Consider the following 23,612-nt stretch of genomic DNA (forward strand, 5'->3'; position numbering starts at 1 on the left):
ACGAAGATCTTTCTCCTCTTTTGATTGTTACACCAGCTGAAGAAGACGGGGTAAAGTTAGGGTAGGCGACTGCGGCGGAGGTGATGGGAAACGGCTCAATGACTGGCTTGACGCAAGAACACGGGTGGGCGCGACCCTACATGCAGCACGACCAGCTGATGGGTTGACAGGTTGGACAGCGGCAGGTGCAATCTAAACTTATGAACATTGAACACACCACTGGAAGAGACAGCACGCGGTCAGTAATGTGATGTTAGAGCCACAAATACCTTGCTCAGTACGGAGTATGGAATCTGAGTTAAGAGTAGTGCCACAGTAAGAAGTATACCTACAATCCCGAGTCTCTGGATCCCGAGAAAGGACGGGTTGTAATCTCTAGCATATAACACCAGTGTTGGCAAGATTTGGATCTTGTGTTACCTAGCAACTGGCCCGCTCAATGGCCTAGTCTAACCGCTGGGTGACAACATGTTCCTTCTGGATGACAACAGCTCATCATGCTTTCGAAGAATTGCTGAAGGATGGCAGGCAGTCCTGCAGTGGGCTGGAAAGCTCGGGGCAGGTGAATTTTTGGTTTCCAGGCTTGGCCTGGCCATGATCCAGTGGAGACCAGGGACGCTAATGCAGGTCCCCCCGGGTCCTTACCATGACAGGGTTGGCACAGCCGATTTCCCTTTCCCCTTTTGGTTGTATTCCCTTCCATCGTCGATATTTTCCAATCTCCGTTTTGCTGGGCGATCCAGCAGACTCCAGCTGCACAGGAAAAAGGACCGAGTGCCCGGCATCTATCCACGGGAAATCGTCAGCGTCAGCCGCGACGTGAGGCTCTCGACTTGGTTTGCCGCATCTCGACTCTCCACTGATGTGCAGAATGCACATGGCCCTTCCTGGGATGAGGCGCGGATCGTTGCTACACTTTTACCTACATGCCGCCGAGGCTCCGCAGGTGCTCGGCATCGTGAGCTGAAGGACATGGATACGCTTCGACGCTTCGACCCCGGACGCCGTGGCGTTGCGGCGCTAGCAAGCGTAGCTTGATAAGCCTGCTAACCTGGTTGTGCCTCGCCCAATGGACCGCCGCGGCTCCCCTTCTGCGTGCCGGCTGGTGGGCTGTATAAAAGACGTTGGATGCCCCCTGATATTCAGGGCGCCCTTCTCGCCTTCTCCGTCTTGTCTCTCAGGGCCCCCCTCCTTTTCGGCAAGTGTAGATATCTCTCTCCTTGTCGGTCCACTCGCTACCCTCACGTTCGTTCCCCCACCGTTACCTCGTCATGGCAGCTCTTAGGGCCGTGGCAGCCGTTGTGGCGGCAGCCACCATGGTTGGCCGTGTCCATGCCACCGAGAATCCCCTTCCTCCCTGCCTGGACCCCTTCCAGCCCTTTGTCTACTCGGGCTGCTTCCAGGACACGGGCAGCCCGCAGATCCTGCCCTACCGCAGCCCGGCTCCTACCGATGACATGACCGTTGACAAGTGCGTGGCCGAGTGCAAGGGCAACGGCTACCGCTATGCCGGTCTCGTGTACCACGGCGTGTGCTACTGCGGCCAGACGGTCAACGGCCCGCAGGTCGAAGAGTCTCAGTGCAACATGCCGTGCAACGGCAACTCGTCGCAGATCTGCGGCTCCGACAACATCTTCTCTATCTACCAGGACCCCACCTTCCAGCCTGTTGAAGAAGTCACCGTTGAGGACTATGATCCCCTTGGCTGTTGGACCGACGACTCGAGCTACGGCCGCGCCCTGGTATACCGCCAGGACCAGCTGGACTCCTCTACTATGACCACGACCAAGTGCTTGCAGGCTTGTCGGGATGGCGCCTTCCCCTTCGCTGGTATTGAGTTCGGCGGTATGTACTTGTATAAGACGCAGTGTTCCTCTTTTCTTTTTCATCCGCAATAGAGTTTCTGACATTCGGACAGGCGAATGCTATTGCGGCGTCGTCATTGGCAACGGCACATTCGCTGCCGACGCCAGCGAATGCAACATGCCTTGCAACGGAGCGCCGAATGAGACATGCGGTGGGCGTTCTCGCCTGAACCTGTTCGTTGCCGATGAGCTCCAGAGTCTGCAGCCGTGCGGGTACGAGCCGCCCGTGTCGAGCACCTCTGTCCCCCCGACGACCTCCACCACGACGTCCAGCTCTTCCACTTCCTCTACTTCCACGCTCACTACCACCACCAGCGAGGTGCCCACCACCACAACCACGACGTCCAGCTCCTCCACTTCCTCTACTTCATCTATCCTCACTACCACCACCAGCGAGGTACCCACCACCACCCCGACCTCCACTAAGACCAAGACATCGTCGACCACGACGACCAGCAGTTCGGTCTGCGTGACCACTACCGTTGTCCCGCCCAAGTGCGAGTGGAAGTGCGGAAAGTGGTGTTCCTCGCCCCTGCCCGACTGGGACGATGCCAAGTCCTGCAAGACCGCGTGGTCGAGCTGTGCCCTGCAGGTCGCCTCGTGCTTCAAGCACGCCGGATGGCCCGACGTTCTTGAATGCTTCGACTTTGGCGAGTGGTGCGCCGACGTCGAGAAGTACTGCAACAGCAACTCCAAGGGCGGCTGCAAGAAGGGTGACTTCTGGGGCAAGAAGCCGCCCAAGGGTGGCCCGCACAACCCTCCCCAAAGTCAGACGACCGTAATCACCACGACATGCGCCCCGACCAAGACTACTGTGACTGCTGGTCCCACCACCACCACCACCACCAAGAAGCCTACTAGCACCACCACGAAGAAGCCTACTACCACGACCACCTCGTCCACGACCAAGTGCCCCATTCCGACGCCGACAAACATCTGCGTCCAGCCCAGCAACCCGCACTACGGCTACGGCCCGGGCAAGCCGGTCGGTGGCATCGAGATGCCCGTCGTGACATGCAACGACCTCGCTGAGGACTGGCCCTACTACCCGTTCAAGCAGTACACCGACACGGATAGCAAGAAGTGCAAGCGCTACCCGCGCAACCAGTGCTCCAACGCCTGCATCGACGCTTGCAAGGAGCAGTACGAGGACTGCACTGACGTCTACGCCGAGGGCTGCAAAACCAAGGGCGGTCGCGGCAACAGCCGGCCCCGCGATCAGAGCCCGGCCAAGAGCTTCTTTGCGTTTGCCCGCAGCGCCGAGAAGAGGACGTACCGCTGGCAGGACAACTACGACGGCGCCAAGAACAAGTGCAAGGCGCAGTACGAAGACTGCCTGAGGGTCAATCGCGGCGTGACGGGCGCCGGCAAGTGCCCCAAGTTTGGCGGGTGGTAAGGTCAGTCTTAGCTACCTTATCCCGCTAGGATTTCTTGTTTGATGAGCAGGAAAGGAGACTTAATGAGTGCATGTCGTCAAGGCACATGAACAAGGATGAGAAGGGGAAAGGAAGGCCAGATGGGTGGAAAACGGACTCTATTCTTACACTCCTTATATGTAAATGTTAATATTTAGTGTTTAAACTGGTGGCCTTTGTTTGGAAAAAACGGCGTAACAAAAATCCATATTTCATACTATTGTAAACTCGGTATCATGACTTGCTCCAACTGAGGCAACGTAGGGGGAGAACAGGAAACAACAAAAGAGAAGGGGTTGAGTTTCTTCCATTGAAGGACCGAACGGCTTAGGCAGGCAAAAACCATGGGCGACCCAGGAATCGAACCTGGGTTTCTTCGGAATTGCGTCCCCACAACGAAGCGTCCTGACCACTAGACTAGTCGCCCTTGATAAGAATTTGCTCGAATTGCAGTCTTCTATGGGGTGTCGTGCAGGCGTGGATGAAAATCTCATATTCCTTCCTACATTGTTGACAATCGCAGTTTCTAGGTGTTGGCTTTTGCTCCGCCTTAGTAGCAATAGGGAATGTGGAAAGGTAGGCGACCGGCTTAGTAGCGTGCGAAGATGACTGAGTTTCGTTGTGATGTATATCCTGCTGAATATAAAACCATCTCACACCTGCCCTCTCACCCTTCATCCAACTAACAAGACTCAGCGACTTGCCTACGAGTGCGTAGAACGAGGGATCGGAAACCAAAGAACCTCGAATCATTTCCCCCCTGCATCTGTAGTGTTGAAGAAAAGGACAAATGGGACATCCAGGGCAATTCACCCCGTCCCAGGCAACGAAAGGAAATACCCCAACGCCCTCGCTAATGAATTAATTGATTTTCTGTACATTATTCGTCTTTATTTCACTCCAAACAAACGGCGCAGTCTTCACTGAAGAAGCTCCTCGCACGTCCAGTCCTCGTAGCTATCATACACCGTTAGCAGCCAACCCACCAGCATAGCAGGCAGGCAACTTACTATCCATCCGGCAAGTACCGGCGGACGATCAGGGGGATCTTCTTCTCCCTCAGCTCCTTGATGGCAATCTGCAGGGGATCTGTCTCGCCTTCTAGGTCCACGAGGACAGGCGCGTTCATGCTTTTTCGTTCAAATCAGGCCCTGTCAGCGCACACTCTTTTCCCCTCTCCCTTTTCAACCCAGTCCACACTGTGGCATTAGAATAAACACTTACCTAATCTGCAGCGCGCGCGTGCCAAGGATGCGTGCCTTCTCGTATTTGGTCATAAACGGGGTGGTCGTGCGCTGGTCGTTGGGGATCTTTTTGTCCTTGTGCGACTTTTCGTTGCCCTTGCCGTGGTTAGCGGCCGCGTTGGGGTCGCCCGAGGTGACGACGGCCCCCTGGTGGTCGTCGGCTAGTGCTGCTCCCTCGCCCTCGTGCTCGGGCGCGCGCGCCGCCTCGTCGTCCTCGTCGGCGGGCTCCGGCTCCGGCTCGTAGTACTCATCGGGATCCTCGTCGAAGGCGGGCTCGTCGCCGCTTTGGGGTGCGCACACCGTGTTAGCGTCTTATGCTTTCTGTTTCTGAATGGACTGGTCGGGAGGGTAAGAGATGGTGATTGTAGGCTTACAGAGGCTCACGGTCGTCGTCGCCGTAGTCAGACATTATTCTGGACTGGTTGAGGTGACGGGATCTGTGAGACTGATGATGTGTTTCGAGATGCGCGAGCGCCCTTCTGAGATGACCTGTGGAAACAAAAGTCGGATGGTTTCTGTAAGCGCGACAGGCGGCGCAGCAGTTATCAAAAACCGATGGGAGGGGTTGACAACGTGCTGGTTTGGTGAGGACAAGGGAAAAATTTGGGTGGGGCTCCCTAGCACGCGAGGGTCCCAGCCTTATGATGCAGTGGGGGCCGGGGTGCTCTTATCGATTGCCAACCGGAAGCTCAACACACCCACAAAATTTGGGAATTGGTCTCGATTGCATTAATCTGCCAATTCTCAATTGGATTGTTCTCGTCTCAACTTTCGGCTTCTACTTCTCGACCTAGGATGACAATCCCTTACCACTAGCCGAGCGATGAAGCGGAAAGCTCCCGACGAAGGGGACGGCTTGTCCGGACCGCCCAAACGTCAACAACTCTCCCTGCCGTCAACACAAGCAGCAGACGAGCACATCACCACCCCCCTAGAATCCACAACTAACACGTCGACTCAGTTTTCCGCCGACGACGACGACGACGATGATAACGAGACGATTGTAACTACTCAGGCCCAAGACGCTCTGACCCCAGCCGCAACCTCAATTACCTCCTCACCCTCGAAATCAAACCACAAAGCCCGCCGAAAATTCCCCTCGGACCTCAAGACAATAAAATGCACCTACCCGGGTTGCCCAAAGACCTTCAACCGCCCGGCCCGCCTGACGGCCCACCTGCGGTCGCACACCAACGACCGGCCGCACAAGTGCCCGTATCCGGACTGCGGCAAGACGTACCTTGAGGAGAAGCACCTGGCGCAGCACATCAAGGGGTCGCACACGCACGAGAAGCGGTACGCGTGCGCGGAACCCGGCTGCGGGCGGGCCTTTGTGACGGCCACGCGCCTGCGCCGCCACGCCGCCGTGCACGAAGGCAAGGAGCGCTTCCGCTGCCGCGGGTACGAGCCCTGCGACCTGAGCTTCCGCAAGCACCAGACCCTGCAGCGCCACGTCAGGACGGTGCATCTTGGCCTGCCGGCGTTTGTTTGTACCAGTACTGCTACAACTACTACTCCGTTGGTGGCGAACAGTAGCAAGAACAATAATGCGGCGGGGCAAGGTGCTGGTGGGGAGTGTGGCAAGGGCTTCGATACCGCTGCTGCTTTGAGGCGGCATGTGGAGAAGGAACACGGCGAGTTGAAGTTTTGGTGTGAGGAGTGTGCGAAGGGAGGAGAAGGTAATGGGGACGCAGAGGAGGAGGACGGTGATGGCGGCGGGAGGAGGGTCGGGTTCACGACGCTGCTGCTGCTCCAGGCGCATATGCGCAAGGAGCACATCAACTGCATGTTTTGCGACGTCAAATGCGCCGGGCCGGCGGATCTCGAGCGGCATGTGGATATGTACCACTCCGGGACCACGGTCGAGGACCGCAAGACAATCCAGTGTAATTGGGAGGGCTGCGGCAAGAAATTTACACGCGTGGGCAACCTCAACACGCATATCCGCACGGCGCACGAGGGGCTACGGTTTATCTGTGGCCAGGTTGATACCTCCGAGACGGAGGACATTGCCGACTGGAATTGGACCGAGGAGGGCTGCGGCGACGGTTTTGTCAGCAGGCTGAAGCTGGAGGAGCACGTCCGGTACGTGCATCTTGGCAGGAAGCGGCCGCCCAAGTTGTACACGGTGCAGTCGGCGCGGCCGGGTGAGGCGGACGATATGTCTGCCGCCGTGCCGACTCGGACTATCGCCTGCTCAGTCGAGGGCTGCGCGGCCCGGTTTATCCGCCATCACGACCTCGACAAGCATCTGCGGAACAACCATTACAGCGTCCATGAGGAACAGCAGCCCGCCATTGACCCGCGGCTGCAGCAGCCAGTCGAGGCGGTGCAGGGTGATGAACCATTCTGGATTGAGTCGGCACCACCTGTTGTTGACCCACAAGCTGACTTCGACGCCGAGTGGGCGGAGATGCGAAGACTAATCGACCTCGAAGCGCTGGGCGAATAAAGATGGATACCTTGGACCCTGTTTGACTTGTATGATTACTATATTGCAACAGCATTGATACCCGGAGCTATTTACCCCCATTTGCTTGAACGAACATGGTATCATGGAGGAGGCATTAAAAGCATCAAAACTAGCCACATTAGCATAGAGCGCCAGACAAGGCCAAACCAATATAACTGGAGCAGGAGCCTGACTTCAGTTACTACCGTTACTCGCCGTCGCATCTACCGTAAGCCACAGGTTATATCCTGCGCTATAATTACGAGGATATCATGTATGCTTATCGCCGAGCCTCGAAAACCCCATTAAGCACCTTTGCTTCTACAAGTATATGCCATGCCAATTCCAAGCAGCGCTCTAGCAGGGGCAGTTACACAACGCATCGGGCACCCGCCCACTGCTCATTTACCATCACAACTTGCTCTCTCGCCGAGGCTCTTCCACAATGGCCCCACTCATCATATACATATCCTGCGGCGGCGGCGGCCGTCCGGCCGCGCCATAAAGCACCAACTCCCTGCCGCCCTTGGTCCCCCACCAGGCGAGTCCAATGGCTGCCCTTTCAACATCCATCTCCCCACTGGCCAAGACGTCCCAGAATCGCCTCTTGACCACCTCTCTCAACCTCGCATCCGCGATCCCGTTGAGCGCCTCGGCGGCAAGCGTCATCCACTCCTCAAAAATGTCCAGCCGCAAGAAGGGAAGCGCGTCAACCAGCGTCAGCACCAACGTGCTCTGCTCAGACACGGGTTGTTGCTGTTGTTGCTGTTCATCAACGGCATCGGCCGCATTCAGGGGTAAAATCGCCGGCCCGGAGGCGGCTATGGCCCTGAATCTCACCATCTCGAGCAGGGCCTCGGCTAGATGCGGGTGGGATTCGGCGACGGGGAAGGGTGGGGACGCGATGTGCATGAGCGTCTTGAAGGCGAGGCGGAACTGGCGGGGCGAGATGCGGGGGGGAAAGGACGCCAGCAGGGTGTCGGCGTAAAAGGGCACCAGCCCCGCCGTGAGGCTGCCGCTGTTTTGTGGGCACGAGAGCACTGACAGCACCGCGCTGTGCGCTGACTCGAATAGCTCCATCATTCGTTTCGGGGTGGCAGTTGCTGATGATGATGAGGATGATAAGGTGGTGCTGGAGGAGGAACTGCTGCTGAGGTAGGGGATTGCGGGCTGGACGATTAGCGCGTCGCAGGCTTCCGGTGGGAGGTTGAGAGGTAGGTGCTCGGCTGTGTTGAGGTAGAAGAGGTCGAGGGTACGGTGGAGGGGGTGCGGGGGAATGCCGTTTGACGGGGTGGGTTTGAGGGATTGGAGGAAGGCGGCGGAGGCGGCACCGTAGCGGGAGAGATTGTCGAGCGAGGTCAGGTATGTGAAGGCGTAGACCTGGAAGGCGTCACTACCGTTGCGCGAGGAGATGAAGTAGAGGTTACGGAGCGTGTGGAGGGTCTTGGTGGCTACCATCGGGGCCACTGCGTGCATTTTGAGATTGTGGTCTAGGAGACTGCGCGCCACTACAGCTTGTAAAACGGCAACGATGGCGTACATGATCTTCTTGAGAAATTGCCATAGCGCTGGCCAAGTCCCATTGAGTGTCTCCGGGGTGAGGAAGACATCCTCTTCAGAGATTTCGAGTTCGGATAGTTTGTTGGTTTCCCAGTGCTGCAGAAGCTTGGCTGTAAATGCGACCAAATCATCCTGAAGCTGCAGGACTACCCGCGAGTCGCGCGCATGTTGGGTGGCGTAGGCCAGCAGCCTCGACAAGGGGCCCAGCCCAGATATGAGAGGCTTCTGCTCAAGCCGCTTGAGATGCAAGGAGGAGGGCGAGTCCTCGGCCCACATGAAGTTTGAGCCGGACTGCCGCACATCCTGGTCAATGGTGGCGAGGAAGATGCCGTCTTCCAAACCTTCGGCGGACAGCATTGCCCTTGTCAGGACCGAGACGAGCGCGTCACAGTGCAGGGCGGCACGCGATGAATCTGACAGCAGGGGGAAAGCGTAATTGAGAGCTAGAGCTATGGGCGCTGCCGGGGCAGGAGGTTCGGGTTCCCTGATTCGAAGCGCGAGATTCGTGGCTGTAACAACGGCTCGTTCGACGGTCGAGCGCATGCCCCTGGTGAGCGAGTGACGGTTGCCGCTCTCCATGCCCATCAAAACACCGCTGAATACCAGGAGATGCTGCCACCGCCCCGACTGTTCATCAGCGCCCTTGAGGACTGCTGCGGCCCATGCGTCGCTACCCAGGCCGCTGCCGACGGGCTTACCGCCTTTATTCTTGGCGTTCTCGAGCTCGTTCCGGCGCACGTGGATGGCGGCCGTGTTGAAGATGCTGATGGCGCGGTAGCAGGCGCGCATGGTGTCCCCTCGGCCCCATATTGCCGGCGCCGTGAGAAACTGGGAGGTAAGAAGGGAAAGGTTCAAGGGATTCGAAAGGTTCGTGAGTAAGACTGTGGTTGACCCGTAGATCTGTTCGGTGCGCGCATCGTCGTGGACATCTTGATAGTGCTGGAGCACCGTGGTGAGGAGGCGGGTAATGGACATGGTGGAGGATTATTGTCTCATCGCCGCGTCAATTGCCGTGTTCCCAAAGACAATCGTTCGATCAGCCTTGACGCTCTTGTGGTCTGGGTTAGCGTCGAAGTATACTGAATGACCTGTCGAGGTCGGGTATCAGGGGTATCAGGTGGGCAATAGCGTCGGGAGTTGCTGCCGTGCCGAGGTTCGCTGAATATGCATTTAGCGCGCTTAACACTACCTCTAACTATGTATGCGATAACCGAGTGTCTTGTGCGTACTCCGTACCTGAGTTACCCACCCTTCAACATCCACAACCCCTTGTCACAGGGTGTCAGATCCTTGTGGAACACGAACAACGTCGCGAAATCGTCTAGTCGGTGCCTGCACTATGGAAATCCCATCGTATGTCTCTCTATATGATGATTCAAGACTGCTTGCTTGATGCTGACGCGAATCGGCAGCCAGGTTCGACGCGATGTTCCGGCCCAGTACACGGTTCCTCCGTTTCCCTCCCTGTTCTGGCCGCCCCAGGAGTTCCGAGTTATCCTGTACGAGCTAGATGAAATGTGGAAATTCACGCTGTACTGGACCTTGATTCTCTACGGTCTCTTCCACCTGGGCGCCGTCGGGGTTGCCGTGCTGATGCAAGTGGGCAAGCGCAAGTCTCACTGGAAATACCTCTGGCTTGTGCCTCTAGTCTACGCATTCGTCGCCGCCGCCGAGGCCCTCATGGCCGGGAGCGTCGTAGGCTTGATGTTGGTGGTCCTCGTCATATCCAAAACCACGCTGGCGCCCGCTGATTTGGAGCAGAGTCGGCGCCGGTTATCTTGCGGGCGGCTTCACAATGACGACTTGGATACCCTTCGTCTGGGGCTGGGTCAATGTCCTCGTCTTGATTGTCTCCTCGTTTAGGATACAAGGCGGCCTATAATGCAAACAAGGGCATTGCAGCAACGGCGAGACAACAGCACAACGGCGACGCAACGACTACAGTAACAGTATTACATACACGCATGATATGCAGCTCATCAACGCTATCGCAGCGATTGCGTCATAACGGGGTTTGGACCCTGCAATATCCATGCCAAGCAGCCAAACCAGCGGATGGCTGCCGGGGACCCAGCCTGTCACTGCGCGCCAGCGCTAAAACCGTCGACCTGAAATGGCCGAGTGGGAACTGGAACTATTCTTTCGAATGATCAGACTCGAGATTTGAAATGCCAGTCGCACCACGTATTGTACTACCATGTGGACTGACAGTACAAGGGCGAACTTGGTAGCTTCATCTTGAAATGGCGTACACTTAGACAAAATCACAGAATTGGCAAACCAAGCCGTCTCGTGACCGAGTCTCTGTCACCTCCTTTCCCGACTCTTTGTGTACGGAACCCTTCCAAAGTTCCAACTGCCCCGGAGCGGTCTACACAATGGAGGGCGCTTTCCAACGTCGGCGCTGGTCGCCCGATAGGTATGCATGATTCAGTCCTCTCCTTCTTTTCATTTACCCTCCATCACCGTCATCGTTTATATGTTGAACTTGAACCCTCAACTCTCTCACATCAACTTACCTGGTCCCGAATGTCTGCGACGACTCAATCCCATTCCTTGAGCTCTCCCTAAAAAACAGATGTCACTGACAAGAAGACATTCGTTCCCCTCCCATAGCTCCTCCGCGGGCAGCAGTCCAGACCGCGTCTATCTCCCCCACCGAGCCAAGTCCCTCTCAGGCATTGCGGCCCGCTCCTTCTTCTTGGGCGTAGCCCTGGCTCTCGGCGTGACAGGGACTCTGGGCATACTTCTCCTGACTGACTCTCCGCTCTGGCGACTGCCCTTCTTCCTGGCAACGTTATCAACCTTCCACTTCCTTGAATTCTGGACGACAGCCGCGTACAACACGCGCGCGGCCGAGGTCTCGTCCTTTCTGCTAACGTCCAACTGGCCGGGGTACGCCATCGCGCACACGTTCGCCACGCTCGAGTGCCTCGTCACGCACCTCGCCCGGCCCGGGGGCGGCCGGACGTCGTCGCCATTATTCCGCGCTACAATACCACAGTTGATAGTGCCGCTGCTGCCCGCGCTCGGCCTGGCGCTGGTCGTGCTGGGCCAGGCGGTGCGCACGGCGGCCATGATCCAGGCCGGGCCCAGCTTCAACCACCACGTGCAGAGCCACCGCGAGTCGGGCCACGTGCTGGTCACGACGGGCGTGTACGCGAGCCTGCGCCACCCGAGCTACTTTGGCTTCTTCTGGTGGGCCCTCGGCACCCAGCTGGTCATGGGCAACGTGATCAGCTTCGTCGGCTACGCCGCCGTGCTGTGGCGCTTCTTTAGCCGCCGGATCCAGCGCGAGGAGGAGTTTTTAGTGCGCTTCTTTGGGCAGGAGTATGAGGATTATAGGCGGAGGGTGGGGACGATGATTCCGTTCGTCAAGTAAGCGGTGGATGAGTGGGTGGGTGAGTGCTCGTGCGGATGTGGGAAGAGAAGGGAAATGTGAAGATACGAGGGGTGAAGGGTGTTGACATGGACGTTTCGCGGCGTTCACTTCTGGATAGTGAAGGAAACTGGGGCGCGATGGATTGACCAAGGATGTATATTGAAAGTATCTCACTAGCGATGGCGTGTGAGTGTTGATTTTGATCCCTCTGTACTTATAAACCCAACCCGGCGAACTGCCATGTCTATATACTTGAACGCCGCGTACCGCAATTTTACCAGCCCGCGCCCCAGGTCCGAACCAACAGCTTATAATTCCCACATTGCGAACTCCATTTACTCCGTGGTGATCAGGCAGCAGGGCATGTCGGAGGCCGAGCCTGCGCCATAGCCTTGCTCACGCTGCCGTACTTGGCCTGCCAAGCATAAAAGTACATCAGCGCGGCAAAGGGCTGTCCCAGGATGGTGAACGACACCCAAAAAATGGTGTTTCCCAGCAGCTTGCCATTTGCCGACTTCATCTTTTCGAGCGGCGCTGTGAGCTGGATGAGTGGGAGTTGCAAGAACATACCCAGGAAGGCCACGCCTGCAACACAACCGAGAGCCTCATCGTCAGTGGCAAACTATCCTTTCCGCAATGTGCTGAAGGTGATGGAAGGAGGCTTACCGATGAGGTTGTGTGTGGGCACGCCGACGAGAAGCTCATGCAGAACGGCCGACACGAAGAACACGGTGAAGCTGGCTACCTTATGGCTCCATCCCCGCGAACGCATCGGCGAGTAGACATGGCGGCGGAAGAACTGGTAGACGGGCTTGTTCCAGGTGCGCCAGTACATGCCGAGGCCTTCGCTGTTCCCTTTATCGTTTTGTTTTTATTTAGGGGTTCAGAGACACAAGAGGCCGGAGCAAATCGTGAGGGGATACTTACACCAAGCATCATAGAATGAGCGGTCACCAAACCTTGTGACCTCGGCGAGGGCGTTCAAGAAGGACTGGAACAAGGCGAAGAAGCCGGCCAGCCATATCACAAGTGATATCGTCGACAGCTTGAACAGACGCTCAATGATGGACGGGTAATCGAGCGACGCAATCTTGTCGAGCGAGTTGCGCAGCACGGGCGTGGCGTACTGCGCGCTGGTGAACCAGATGAAGACGCTCAGGCAGAGGACCTCGCCGAGGCGCTTGAAGACGAAAACCCACCTGATCCTGTCGGTGCGCGGGTACACGGGCTGATAAACGAGGGTGGGCGCCCACCAGAAGTACACGAGGTTGCCGATGGTGATGTTGTTGGGGTAGGGGCACTGGCGATAGATCTCTGGCAGCGCATCCAACTCGCCTTGGACCGGGTGGAGGTATGCGTGACGGAGGTCCCGGTTCGTGAAGGCGTACGATGCCGTCTTGAGCCAGACTATGATGGCGTGAAACTCGGTCAGGGTGCCGATTAGGGGGTGGTGGACGTAGTAGTAGACGAGATAGGTGGTGAAGACCAGGGCGATGGTGACATTGATGGCGTGGGCGATCCAAATCAATTGCCACGTTCGCTGGAACCTCTTGTACTGGTCTTCAGTAGGGCTGGTGGTCCCATCCCTCTTCTTAGCCTTTGCTCGTGACGCCCGGGCGTGCTGGGCGGCGACGAGCTCGATGAAATAAGCGATCAGGAGGTGGCAGGGGATCAGAAAGTACAGCGACAATCCCAGCTGCACATCGAATTTGCGGAAATCGTGGCATCGAATACAAATAAGAACACCGTACTAAAGAGTGCATCCATCAGTAATCCTCGGCCTCTCCTGAGGAGTGATCCGGGATAACACACCTTTTGGATGTTTTCAATGACAAGGCGGAGGTTGCCAACAACTGGTCAATTGGTGTCAGCTATGGTTCCCCAGGTAAATCATACAGTCCACCGCAGTGTGAAAGGCATCATACCCAGCACGATCACCATGAGATTTCGGAAACCCAAGAAGCTGGGCGTCTCGGTGGTGTCATGGCTGAGACACGACGGCCTCGACTGGGAATGGATGGCTTCGACATGGCGATACTTTTTGCGGAAAGCTCTCCTCAATTGCTCGGATGAGTGTGCGGAGCCATTAGGTATGTCGTTGGTTTCAATTGATGTGGTAGAGGCATTGGCAATGCTTGGGTTGGTGTTTTGCGTCTCACTGCGGGCGCCCGCTTTCACACGGCGAGTGACGCCATTATCTTGTCCCTCGAAGCTTGACCCGGCCGTTGTTGTCGCCATGTCGATGCTATCTTCATCGGTTATGAATTCGAGTCCCCTGCCGGGATAACGGAAGATGCAGGAATAGAAAGATAGCTCACCTTAGACTTGGGCAAAAAAAGTATACAGCATTGGCAAGCCAAGTCAAAGTCAAAGACGTGGCGTGGTGAATGTCGAGGACTTCTCTCGCCTTATCAAACTCACTTTAAGGAAGCCGCGGCGCCGAGGTCGACCCACCCGGACCGGCCGATAAAAAGTGCCTACTGTATACGAAGCCGTAGAAAACAGAATCCTACAGCACGTGTAATGCCAGTGCAACTTTCCATTAGCCATTGACAGTTATAGCTAACCGGAGTCAGATTCCAGGCCTCTTAACACCCTTGGGAGTTGTGAAACCCACCGCGTGAATCTTTCCGGAATTAGTGTAGTGTTTGAGGAGGTCACGCTACTGTAATAGCCGCAATTACATTTGACTAGTGAACGGTTTTCTGTAGTCGCGGAATTGTGGTTTATAACTTGGATGCTTCTATATACAAGTAAACGCAGGAATGAGAAGTACTTACAGGACTATGTTCCAGAAACATGTGATACTATTTTAAGGTGGTCCGGATGCCAGCACCAGAGATCCACACCATAAAACTGATTGACGTTGATTACATCGTAACGTCCCTGTGTTCAGCGTACGGTACGGTAATAATACGTGACAATACCGGCATATCATACATTCCGTTGTATAGGTAAGTTACGGCAACCCTGGAAGGCGCTGGCTGCTATGCACGGACCACATCTAAACAACGAACCACTGCCGACCCGTTTCTGGGTTGCGAGTTTGATGTTAGCTACCTTCAACTGGCGAAGCTGGGCGCGACAGTAACAAAGAGAAGTTGTGTGGTCAGAGACCTGGTTGACAATCACATAACAAGAAAAAGGGAATTTTCATGCAGGCTTCATCAGACATAGCCCACACCTCTGCGCATAGTATCATCCCCATCCGCATGACAAAATATTTCTCTCTACGCGTTGTATGTCGGTCGCGACTGCGGCGCATGAAAGTGAAATAAGAGCAGGCCCCAACCGTCAATCGCCAACCGTCAACTTAATTGGAAGTCGACATGGCCTACGACGGTTCCACTGACAGAGGCTTCGCCTTCGGTGAAAGAGGGGGTGCTGCTGGCGGTGGATATGATGGTCCTCCCCCGCCGAGAGCCAGAGGCAGACGTAAGTAAAAAAGCACCACCCCGACTACCGAGTTCTCGGAATGCCCTGTTGCCGCCACGGGCTGGTAGATGCTTTTGCCATCAGAGACATTGCGATAAAACAAAGATGCACCGCGATGGTTATGATTGTCGTTTCACTGCCCGCTACCGGTCTGGAGGCTATCCGAGGGAGTATCTTCAAGGGCGCTACGATTTTTCCCAATAACGTACTTCGAGATACCTCCCGGCTCTTCAATTCCTTTCCTTTCGTATCCAAATCTTCACAACAGCCTCGAAAATATAGCTATAACTCTGGGGACCGCGAACTGACCTCGTCTTCTACTAAGGACCGGTTACCGATTATGGAGCTACCATCGTCCACTGGATGCGGCACCGACAGCCGCGATATAAAGGAGCTTTTCTCGGGGAGACCGAGAGACCGAGCATCAGCTACATTGTTGATGTGAGTAAAGGTACTTCCCGCCCTTGGTTTCAAGAGTATCTGACCGGAATCTCTAGATGTTACCTCCCTACGCCAGGGTGACAAGCCCGGCCGACTCGGTGCCCTCCCGCCACTTGCACTCATCACTTAACAAAATCAAGCATCCTATTAACGTCGTACGATGGACGCCCGAAGGCCGCAGGCTGTTGACAGCTTCGAGCAGTGGAGAGTTTACCCTCTGGAACGGTACCGGCTTCAACTTCGAGACCATCATGCAGGCGCACGACTCTGCCATCCGTGCTTTAGCATACTCGCACAGCGACGACTGGTTGGTGTCTGCTGACCACGACGGCATCATCAAGTATTGGCAGCCAAACTTTAACAACGTCGAGAGCATCCGTGGCCACCAGGACCCAATTAGGGACCTAGCATTTAGCCCCACCGACGCCAAATTCATCACAGCATCAGACGACTCGACACTAAGAATATTCGACTTTGCTGCTGGCGCTGCCGAGTCAACGCTGACCGGCCATGGCTGGGACGCAAAGAGCTGCGATTGGCATCCGACAAAGGGGCTCGTCGTCTCGGGGTCGAAAGATCATCTGGTCAAGCTCTGGGACCCTAGGACAGGGCGCTGTTTGACGACCCTCCATGGCCACAAGAACACCATCACCAAAACACTATTTGAGCGGGTACGGGGCCAGTGCTTGGCAACCTCTGCTCGCGATCAGACAGCTAGGGTATTTGATCTCCGCATGATGCGCGACATTTGCCTGCTGAGAGGTCACGAGAAAGACATATCGACAATAGCCTGGCATCCGGTCCATTCTAACCTCCTTAGTACCGGTGGCTCTGAGGGCTCGCTCTTTCACTACCTCCTGGATGAGCCTAATACCCCGCCAGGACACACCACATCCGTCGCCCCTTACGACACGGCCGATCCGGCCTCACCCCCCGCCCAAACCATCTACCCAGCACATAAAGTGCCCTATGCCCACGATTTTGCCATATGGTCCCTCGACTGGCATCCTCTGGGTCATATTCTCGCATCCGGGTCCAACGACCGTATCACGCGCTTCTGGGCGCGCGCCAGGCCGGGTGAGGCGGATTCGTTCAATGACCGCTATCACATCGGCGAAGCCGCGGCTGAAGCCCAGGGCACCTGGGACCGGCGCGGCCATCGGCACATGCGGCAGGCCGAGGAGGAGCAGGAGGCCGAAGACGAGATGGACGGCCTGGTAGACCAGAAGATGCCCATCCGGCAGCCGCAATCCGGATTTCCGGGCATCCCCGGCCTACCTCTTCAACAGCCCGGCGGTCTTCCCGGTCTTATTCCGCCACCTCCGCCCGTAATTCCAGGCGTTGGAGCTGGCACCGCTGCCCCGCCCCCCCTGCCTTTCCCCCTGCCCAGCCTGCCCGGTGTAGACCCCAAGAATCCGCCGGACTATGCGGCCATCGCCGAAATGATGAAGAAGCATGGCATTCCGCCTCCACCGCCTCCACCAGGGATGTTGCCTCCTGGGTTGATTCCCCCGCCCAACCCCAACCTTCCCTTGCCACCCGGATTCCCACCGCCACCGCCGCACATGATTGCTGCCGTCGCGGCAGCCGCCGGGAAAGGGCCCGCGGACAATGGCGCCGATCAACACGATGCCGGAGGTAGGAGGCGCGCCCCGCTGCCCAGCCAGGAGGAGAGCTTGCGCATGGAGCAGAGTAAGGGGAATTATACCCGCATAAGATAACATATAGTTGGAATCTAGAAAGGCAGCGGCTTACCTTGGAGTCGAGGACCACGGTATTCAAATGTGGAGGGTTGGCCGGTTGGTCGGGGCAAGAAGAGATGGATGAGGGAAGATGACGGGTTCTGGCGGAGAATAGTGTACAGTAACATTCGGCAAGATCTAAGTCATGCAGGGGATACTTTGGAAAGGAAAAACGGCGTGCAAAAATGCGAAAAGGCATTCCGACTGGACGCCGGATCTGAGGCTTGTCCAACACCGACCGCAGATCAGCCTGTCGGTGTGGGAAAGAATAATGCCAGCCAGGGGTAACCTGACCATAGACACGGCGGATATGCAATTGCAGGCTGGTTCTAGGCAATGTAGTGCCTTGTACATTTATCTGGTGCTATGCTACATGAATCTGCTATACAAGATATGGTAACCTAAGGCACGAAGCTCGCGCTAGCTCTTCCTCTCGCTCCCTCTATGAACGGTAATAAGAACGCATCTGTTGATGAAACATGAACCCCTCTATGCAACCGACCAACCAAAGATGCTGTGATAGTACAAAAAGGTATACAGGATCGCGACATAAATATCACGGAGGAGACCAATGAAGCAAGAAAACCCTTCTTGCCCGCACCCCACCGCTCACTTGCTTTGCTGCCCAAAAGCCTTCTGCCTCTCAGCATACTCCTTGACCACAATGGAGCAGTTCGTCTCGGCGCACAGGCGCTTCCTCCTCTGCACGGGTAGCTTGCTGGCAAACTCGAGCCCGCTGGCCCTCTCGATGGCCTCGATGGGCACCTCAAAATCAGACAGCGGCTTCTCGTTGGGGATGGGCGCATTGGGCAGAACAAATGCGCCCAGGGCCACCTTTCCGCCGGCATTGGGACCGTCCCCTTCCTCGGCAAAAATGACCTTGTAAAAGTGCGTCGGCACGGCCACGTTGGGCGGGTTGCCAATCATTTCGTATTTGACGTACCACTTGCCGTCGGCCGGGTCGCGGCGGGGCAGGTACAAGGGGCCCGTGACGATGCGGACGCTGGGGTAGCGCTGCGTCAAGCGGCGGCAGAAGTCCTCGACGTGCGCCCAGTAGTCGCGGTTGAACCCGTCGCCGACCTGCGGGCACATGTTGCTCAGGTAGAAAGTGTCGTCCATGGCCTTTTGCGACCACTTGCAGTCGGCCGCGGGAACCTGGTGGCCACGGTCGTACCCGGATCGGAAGTAGTCGTTCAGTTTGGCCCGGAACTTTTCGGGGATGGAAGGGTCCTCGAGAAAAGCGCTGTTCTTGCGGTCTCCTGAGCGTTGGGATAGGGAGGCGGGCGTGATGTGCTCCACTACCCAGTGCGGGTTGCGCGTGCGCCGGTCGAAGGACGAGATGAGCGCGCTCCGGTGCGCCAGGTCGGCTACGGGCCCGGGAAAGCCGTACTCGAACAGGCCTGCGGGATTGACGGGGCCGGAGGTGACGGCGGGAGGGAGCGGGGGGGTGGGGGGTGTGAAGACTTGAGAGGCGGGGACGGGGGGTTTCGCGGTTGTTGTGACAGTGGTTGTTGTTGATGTGGTTGCTGTGGTTGACTGGGGAGCTTCGAGGCGCTTTTCTGAGCGCATCGAGTACATGGCGGCAGTAGCAGCGGCACCAGCACCTGCGCTGACAGCTGCAATGACGGCAAGAGTTGTTTTGGACATGGCGAAGACGGTGTCCTTCGGTCCTGGGTGATATGGGCTTATATTTTATTCTCTTCGGGGGGCAAATCAGGCGGACGAGCTGGCACTGACAAGACCGTTGCTCACGCGGCAGGCTGAGGGAGCCTCGTGGTTTTGGGAGCGGGTGGTGGTGTTGAGGTTTGGGATGTCTCAGTCTGGGTTGAACGTGCCGTCGAGTGTGGAAATTTTGCTGCGCAAGGGCCCCCGCGATCCAACGTTTCCTATGCAGGTACGGGAGTAATCACTACCTTAACCCACTGCTGTAAGTACGGTACAAACATACATACGGTATGTTTGTATTGTACCTACTCGGATGAAGCAATACAATCGTCCTTGCCGTGGTAATGGGAGTCAAGTCAATAGCGAAGGACACGGGTGCATCAAAGCCTCTTGACTGACTGCAGCACGGGGACGACTGCCTAGCTTCTAGTTAAAGTCCAGAGTTCAAAGTCCCAAGGGTTCGAAGCTCGTTGTCCTATGGCTGACCATTAAGGTGACTCGCAGCTACCAATAGGGTGCTGTCAGCCCTAGCCAGCCCCTGCAGAACCACCTGGCCGAGTCAGAGAGCAGTGATTGGCATTCAAGCCAAGAGCACAGACACTGACACAAAATGTCACGAGTGGGGGCTAACTTCCGGTCACCGACAGCACGGGAGTGGGAGGTGATGACATGTAACTATCCGTAGTGTAGAACACTGGCTTTGGTCAAATGGCTCCGTGTGCCGAAGTTGAAAACAGAACCTTGATTCCTAGGTATGTATATATATGGCAGGCGGAGCTGTTAGCCTAGGTAGCAGCCGTAGCCGTCCGCTACGGGCACAATGCTGGGCTGGCCCACTTACGGATACAGGCGGCAACATCCTGATTCCTTGACTGCCCGCTCAGCGCGGGGGGTACGTACCAGGCCATCGAGGTTCTCACTCTTACGCTTACAACTTGGAACCCATGAATGGCCTTCTTCCTCTTTGTCCGCCTCGCCGCCATTCATCTCGAGTCGCCCTTTGAATCTTGCATTCTATCCATCTCGCAACGGATACCGCTTCGGCCATCCCGGGCCTCATTGTTTCGTAGATAAACTTCAACTTCCTCCCCGGCCGAAGGACCACAACCCATACTCAACGACGTCACAGGATTTCAATATCCAACTTTTTCCGGGGGAGAGAGCGGGAGATCCAGGATTCCCATATCCATCCAGCCTTAACACCATGGAGACAACTGACATGGACAACGACACCCGCGGCTGGATCATGTGCGCCGTGAGCGGCATAGGTAGGCATCTCTCTTAGCCCTCCCCAAGACTTTCATACTTTGGCTAACTTCCGACTCTAGCATGCACCGTGGGCGCCTTTGTAATATGCATCGACATTCCTGTCCGTCTCATTCCGGGCCAACGCCATTTTCGCATCCAAGAAAGCAACGGCTTCCTTGCAAGCTCGCTCAGTTTGAGCTTCGGTGTCATGGTGCGCAGCTTGACTTACTTGCTCTCTCTTGATCATCCTGACGCTAACCGTTGGCTGCCTCAGCTGTTCTCTGCCTTGTATAGTATGCTGCCCTCAGCGATGCGTTACCTCGAAAAAGACGAGTGGGAGCCTCAAGCAGCCGGCTTCCTGATGATGGCCTGCTTTGTTGGCGGCTTCTTTGGCATTCAAATCATCTCGCGAGCGCTCCACCAGTACATGCCCTCGCACGTCGTGGATTGCGATCACACCCACAAGGAGCTCCCCGACGAGGAGCACTCCACTTACCATGGCCGCGTGACAAGCAGGGGCCGCCTGCGGAGGATTTCTTCCCATTCAGCTGGTGATGACCGTCCGGACATGGTAGAGACACATAGCGGCACCGAGTCCACGCCCCTGCTGCACGGGGACTCATCGCAGGATGGCCATGTCCATACCAAGGTGCTGAATTCCGAGTCTACGCCGACCGGTGAGGCCGTCACACACTTCAAGGCTCGACCGAGCAGTTCGTTCCCCCAACCTCGGCGCCCGTCGCTCATGCGGGTCCGGACCCGAGTCATGTCCTTTTTCAAAGACACCAAGGCAAATTGCGATGAGGACGGCCCTTGTTATGGGTATTCAGACCCCTGCGGCCAGGAGTGCTTCAAACATATCAGCACACGCTCCGCCATTGCCAGGCAAGCGGTTCTACGCGCCGCAGCGAGCTCAATATCACCCGGTCTAACCGGCGATTCTGAAGAGGACGTGGACGTTTCTCTTATGAGTCCCCAATATCGTGCCATAAGCCGCTCGCATTCGCACGATCATGGCCACAGCCATCACGATGCTCACGAGCCCCACGCCCGCTCGTACATGTCAGACAGCCGCTCCGAGTGCTTGTCTACAATAGAGCCGGATATTGAAGCTCAACACCACCATCACGTCCCGACAAACGCATTCCTGTCCATCGGGCTACAAACTGTCATTGCCATCGCGCTACACAAGTTTCCGGAGGGCTTCATCACCTACGCCACCAACCACGCGAGCCCTTCGCTCGGGTTCAACGTGTTCATGGCCCTCTTTGTCCACAACATTGCCGAGGGCTTTGCCATGGCGCTGCCGTTGTACATGGCCCTAGGCAGCCGCCTGAAGGCCATCTTTTGGTCTTCGCTACTAGGCGGCCTCAGCCAGCCCTTAGGCGCCGCTGTCGCTGCTGCGTGGTTCAAGCTTGCCAAGAAGTCAGACTTTGTTATCAACAACACTGCCTATGCATGCCTCTTTGCTGTCACGGCCGGCATCATGGTCAGCGTGGCCTTGCAGCTGTTTGTCGAGAGTCTAAGCCTGAACCATAACAGGAATCTGAGTATATTCTTTGCATTTTTGGGCATGACACTTTTGGGTGTGAGCAATGCGCTTGTGACACATTAGCAGAGGAAAACTTGCATTCAACGAGAAGGGTTTCTCATGAGCAAGGAAGCATTGACTTGGGCGTCGACGCAATTAGCGCTGACAGGTTGCAATTCGGGTAAAAGGGGGCATATATATGGGCGTTCGGATCTTGGGCTTGTGTCAGGTTCAACAGCATTGATACAAGTTACTAGTGGTGATTACATGCACCAGCAGTGCCAGTTGATTAGTGATTCCATCTTTCTTATGATATAGAAATGCATCGTAGACATGAAGGCCCTCGCCAGACATCTTCGCTCAACCAGCAGATGCCATTCCTACCCCATCCACAACAAATCTCTGAGCGGCATCTTGAGCATCACACAACGGCTTCACGAGATTGCTTTCCCTTCATCGCGGCCAATCGACTGGCTAGCCTGATTAGCATAGTGGCTAATGCGTTGCACTTGTATCAAAAAACAATCTTGTTTGGTTTGACGACATGCAAAGATCACTGGTTCGATTCCAGTATCAGGCAGTCCAGTGCTTTTGCTTCGCTCCACCGGTGCTGTGACCTATTGACATATACCAAGATGACTTTTTTGCGTCCTGTCTCTGAACTGTCGTGTGGTTGTATTTGCCACGCCTGTGGTGACTCTTCAGACATAGTTGTAGTCGAATCCACAAACTGCTTACAGTACTCGAGAGGCATTAGCATGCTGATCAACATGGCCCGTCCAAAAGATCAGACCAAGAAAACAAGGCCCGTCTATAGACTTGAATTCTGTTACCTCCCTTACCCCTTGGCGGCCCCCGACGGAGACTCCCCATCACCCTTCCACCGGAGAATGTATGTACATACGCTCAGCGTGTGAGATCCACCTCCTCGCGGTCCAGGAGGCACACACACCACGCAAGCAGCAAAGAACATTGTCAATACTCTTTCAACAAGAGCAAAGTGTAAACTCTTTTCAGGGTAGAACCATAAGATACTTGACTGCCGCCTTCGCTAATATGTATTGGAAGTAACTTGCTCTACTTCGTACTCGAACACAACCAACAACCTTGGTCAACAACCCGGAGACAACCCAATAGCGCTGACGTTAGATTTGTATCCATGTCCGACCGCCGCAACAGACCAAGAAAGAACCAAAGGGGACAGAAACACAAACTATCACCTTCCGCTGCCACAGAACCTCCCCATCTACATTCACTCCATTTCCATAAGCGAAAAAAGCAACTGTACGGGATATACGGAAATGCACGAGCCCATACTCTCTCTTCTCTCATTCCCCAGTTCCGCACTGAGACCCTCCCTCGCCGCCCCAGGTAACTGGTAGGTAGTAGTAATAGAGGTAGGTAGCGGTATTGTACCGCAGTGCAGTGATGCGGAGAAAGCTAGGTATTGTACCATAACAAAGCCAAACAACAAATGAAGAAGGGGCACAGAGAACGCCAATTAGCCCGATACGTAGCCCGATTGCCCCATCCCATCCCATCTGATCCGCCCGTCCGTTCACCCATTCATTCATATACCTGCCGCGCCCTCATCTTTATTTCTTGCTTTCCCTTCCCAACTAGCAAGATTCC

At 55.9% G+C, this 23,612-nt stretch overlaps 12 protein-coding genes and 1 non-coding gene across 13 annotated transcripts; 8 read left to right on the plus strand and 5 right to left on the minus strand.

Moving 5' to 3' along the window:
• The first annotated feature begins 168 nt into the window (after positions 1–168).
• N656DRAFT_575251 (uncharacterized protein) lies at positions 169–1,154 on the plus strand. Its single transcript, XM_064810149.1, has one exon. It carries the CDS (start codon positions 469–471, stop codon positions 1,036–1,038), a length of 570 nt encoding a protein of 189 aa, XP_064671741.1. The 5' UTR covers positions 169–468; the 3' UTR covers positions 1,039–1,154.
• A 1-nt stretch (position 1,155) lies between these two features.
• On the plus strand, positions 1,156–3,479 carry N656DRAFT_575243 (WSC-domain-containing protein). The gene is made up of 2 exons (XM_064810148.1): positions 1,156–1,845; positions 1,919–3,479. Exons 1-2 carry the CDS (start codon positions 1,272–1,274, stop codon positions 3,259–3,261), a joined length of 1,917 nt encoding a protein of 638 aa, XP_064671742.1. The 5' UTR covers positions 1,156–1,271; the 3' UTR covers positions 3,262–3,479.
• A 146-nt stretch (positions 3,480–3,625) lies between these two features.
• N656DRAFT_t52 lies at positions 3,626–3,707 on the minus strand. The gene has a single exon. It is a non-coding gene; the product is annotated as a tRNA-His (tRNA).
• Positions 3,708–3,931: 224 nt separating this feature from the next.
• N656DRAFT_777331 (RNA polymerase Rpb6) lies at positions 3,932–4,998 on the minus strand. Its single transcript, XM_064814799.1, has 4 exons — positions 4,899–4,998; positions 4,505–4,807; positions 4,291–4,410; positions 3,932–4,237 (listed from the first exon to the last, which is right to left on the minus strand). The coding sequence occupies exons 1-4, from the start codon at positions 4,931–4,933 to the stop codon at positions 4,201–4,203; spliced, it is 495 nt and encodes a 164-aa protein (XP_064671743.1). The 5' UTR covers positions 4,934–4,998; the 3' UTR covers positions 3,932–4,200.
• Positions 4,999–5,225: 227 nt separating this feature from the next.
• Positions 5,226–7,179, plus strand: N656DRAFT_777333 (uncharacterized protein). The gene has a single exon (XM_064814800.1). The coding sequence runs from the start codon at positions 5,348–5,350 to the stop codon at positions 6,974–6,976; it is 1,629 nt and encodes a 542-aa protein (XP_064671744.1). The 5' UTR covers positions 5,226–5,347; the 3' UTR covers positions 6,977–7,179.
• Positions 7,080–9,669, minus strand: N656DRAFT_777334 (uncharacterized protein). Its single transcript, XM_064814801.1, has one exon. It carries the CDS (start codon positions 9,509–9,511, stop codon positions 7,388–7,390), a length of 2,124 nt encoding a protein of 707 aa, XP_064671745.1. The 5' UTR covers positions 9,512–9,669; the 3' UTR covers positions 7,080–7,387.
• Positions 9,670–9,780: 111 nt separating this feature from the next.
• N656DRAFT_576076 (uncharacterized protein) lies at positions 9,781–10,666 on the plus strand. Its single transcript, XM_064810151.1, has 3 exons — positions 9,781–9,889; positions 9,949–10,242; positions 10,298–10,666. Exons 1-3 carry the CDS (start codon positions 9,876–9,878, stop codon positions 10,416–10,418), a joined length of 429 nt encoding a protein of 142 aa, XP_064671746.1. The 5' UTR covers positions 9,781–9,875; the 3' UTR covers positions 10,419–10,666.
• A 248-nt stretch (positions 10,667–10,914) lies between these two features.
• N656DRAFT_788417 (ICMT-domain-containing protein) lies at positions 10,915–11,918 on the plus strand (the record flags this gene model as incomplete). Its single annotated transcript, XM_064816692.1, has 2 exons — positions 10,915–10,955; positions 11,171–11,918. The coding sequence occupies 2 exons, from the start codon at positions 10,915–10,917 to the stop codon at positions 11,916–11,918; spliced, it is 789 nt and encodes a 262-aa protein (XP_064671747.1).
• Positions 11,919–11,985: 67 nt separating this feature from the next.
• Positions 11,986–14,349, minus strand: N656DRAFT_777337 (uncharacterized protein). Its single transcript, XM_064814802.1, has 6 exons — positions 14,237–14,349; positions 13,844–14,163; positions 13,731–13,771; positions 12,846–13,668; positions 12,585–12,773; positions 11,986–12,503 (listed from the first exon to the last, which is right to left on the minus strand). Exons 2-6 carry the CDS (start codon positions 14,154–14,156, stop codon positions 12,268–12,270), a joined length of 1,602 nt encoding a protein of 533 aa, XP_064671748.1. The 5' UTR covers positions 14,157–14,163; positions 14,237–14,349; the 3' UTR covers positions 11,986–12,267.
• A 624-nt stretch (positions 14,350–14,973) lies between these two features.
• Positions 14,974–17,934, plus strand: N656DRAFT_777340 (WD40 repeat-like protein). Its single transcript, XM_064814803.1, has 3 exons — positions 14,974–15,353; positions 15,679–15,794; positions 15,851–17,934. The coding sequence occupies exons 1-3, from the start codon at positions 15,248–15,250 to the stop codon at positions 17,513–17,515; spliced, it is 1,887 nt and encodes a 628-aa protein (XP_064671749.1). The 5' UTR covers positions 14,974–15,247; the 3' UTR covers positions 17,516–17,934.
• On the minus strand, positions 17,875–19,591 carry N656DRAFT_777341 (uncharacterized protein). The gene is made up of 2 exons (XM_064814804.1): positions 19,511–19,591; positions 17,875–19,449 (listed from the first exon to the last, which is right to left on the minus strand). Exon 2 carries the CDS (start codon positions 19,181–19,183, stop codon positions 18,146–18,148), a length of 1,038 nt encoding a protein of 345 aa, XP_064671750.1. The 5' UTR covers positions 19,184–19,449; positions 19,511–19,591; the 3' UTR covers positions 17,875–18,145.
• Positions 19,592–20,405: 814 nt separating this feature from the next.
• N656DRAFT_796672 (Zinc/iron permease) lies at positions 20,406–22,064 on the plus strand (the record flags this gene model as incomplete). Its single annotated transcript, XM_064817555.1, has 3 exons — positions 20,406–20,469; positions 20,530–20,660; positions 20,724–22,064. The coding sequence occupies 3 exons, from the start codon at positions 20,406–20,408 to the stop codon at positions 22,062–22,064; spliced, it is 1,536 nt and encodes a 511-aa protein (XP_064671751.1).
• Positions 22,065–22,182: 118 nt separating this feature from the next.
• On the plus strand, positions 22,183–23,103 carry N656DRAFT_576198 (uncharacterized protein). The gene has a single exon (XM_064810152.1). The coding sequence runs from the start codon at positions 22,301–22,303 to the stop codon at positions 22,895–22,897; it is 597 nt and encodes a 198-aa protein (XP_064671752.1). The 5' UTR covers positions 22,183–22,300; the 3' UTR covers positions 22,898–23,103.
• Positions 23,104–23,612: the final 509 nt, after the last annotated feature.

Source organism: Canariomyces notabilis (assembly GCF_033297395.1).
Source record: "Canariomyces notabilis strain CBS 508.74 unplaced genomic scaffold N656scaffold_6, whole genome shotgun sequence".
In the NCBI taxonomy this organism is placed as follows: domain Eukaryota; kingdom Fungi; phylum Ascomycota; class Sordariomycetes; order Sordariales; family Chaetomiaceae; genus Canariomyces; species Canariomyces notabilis.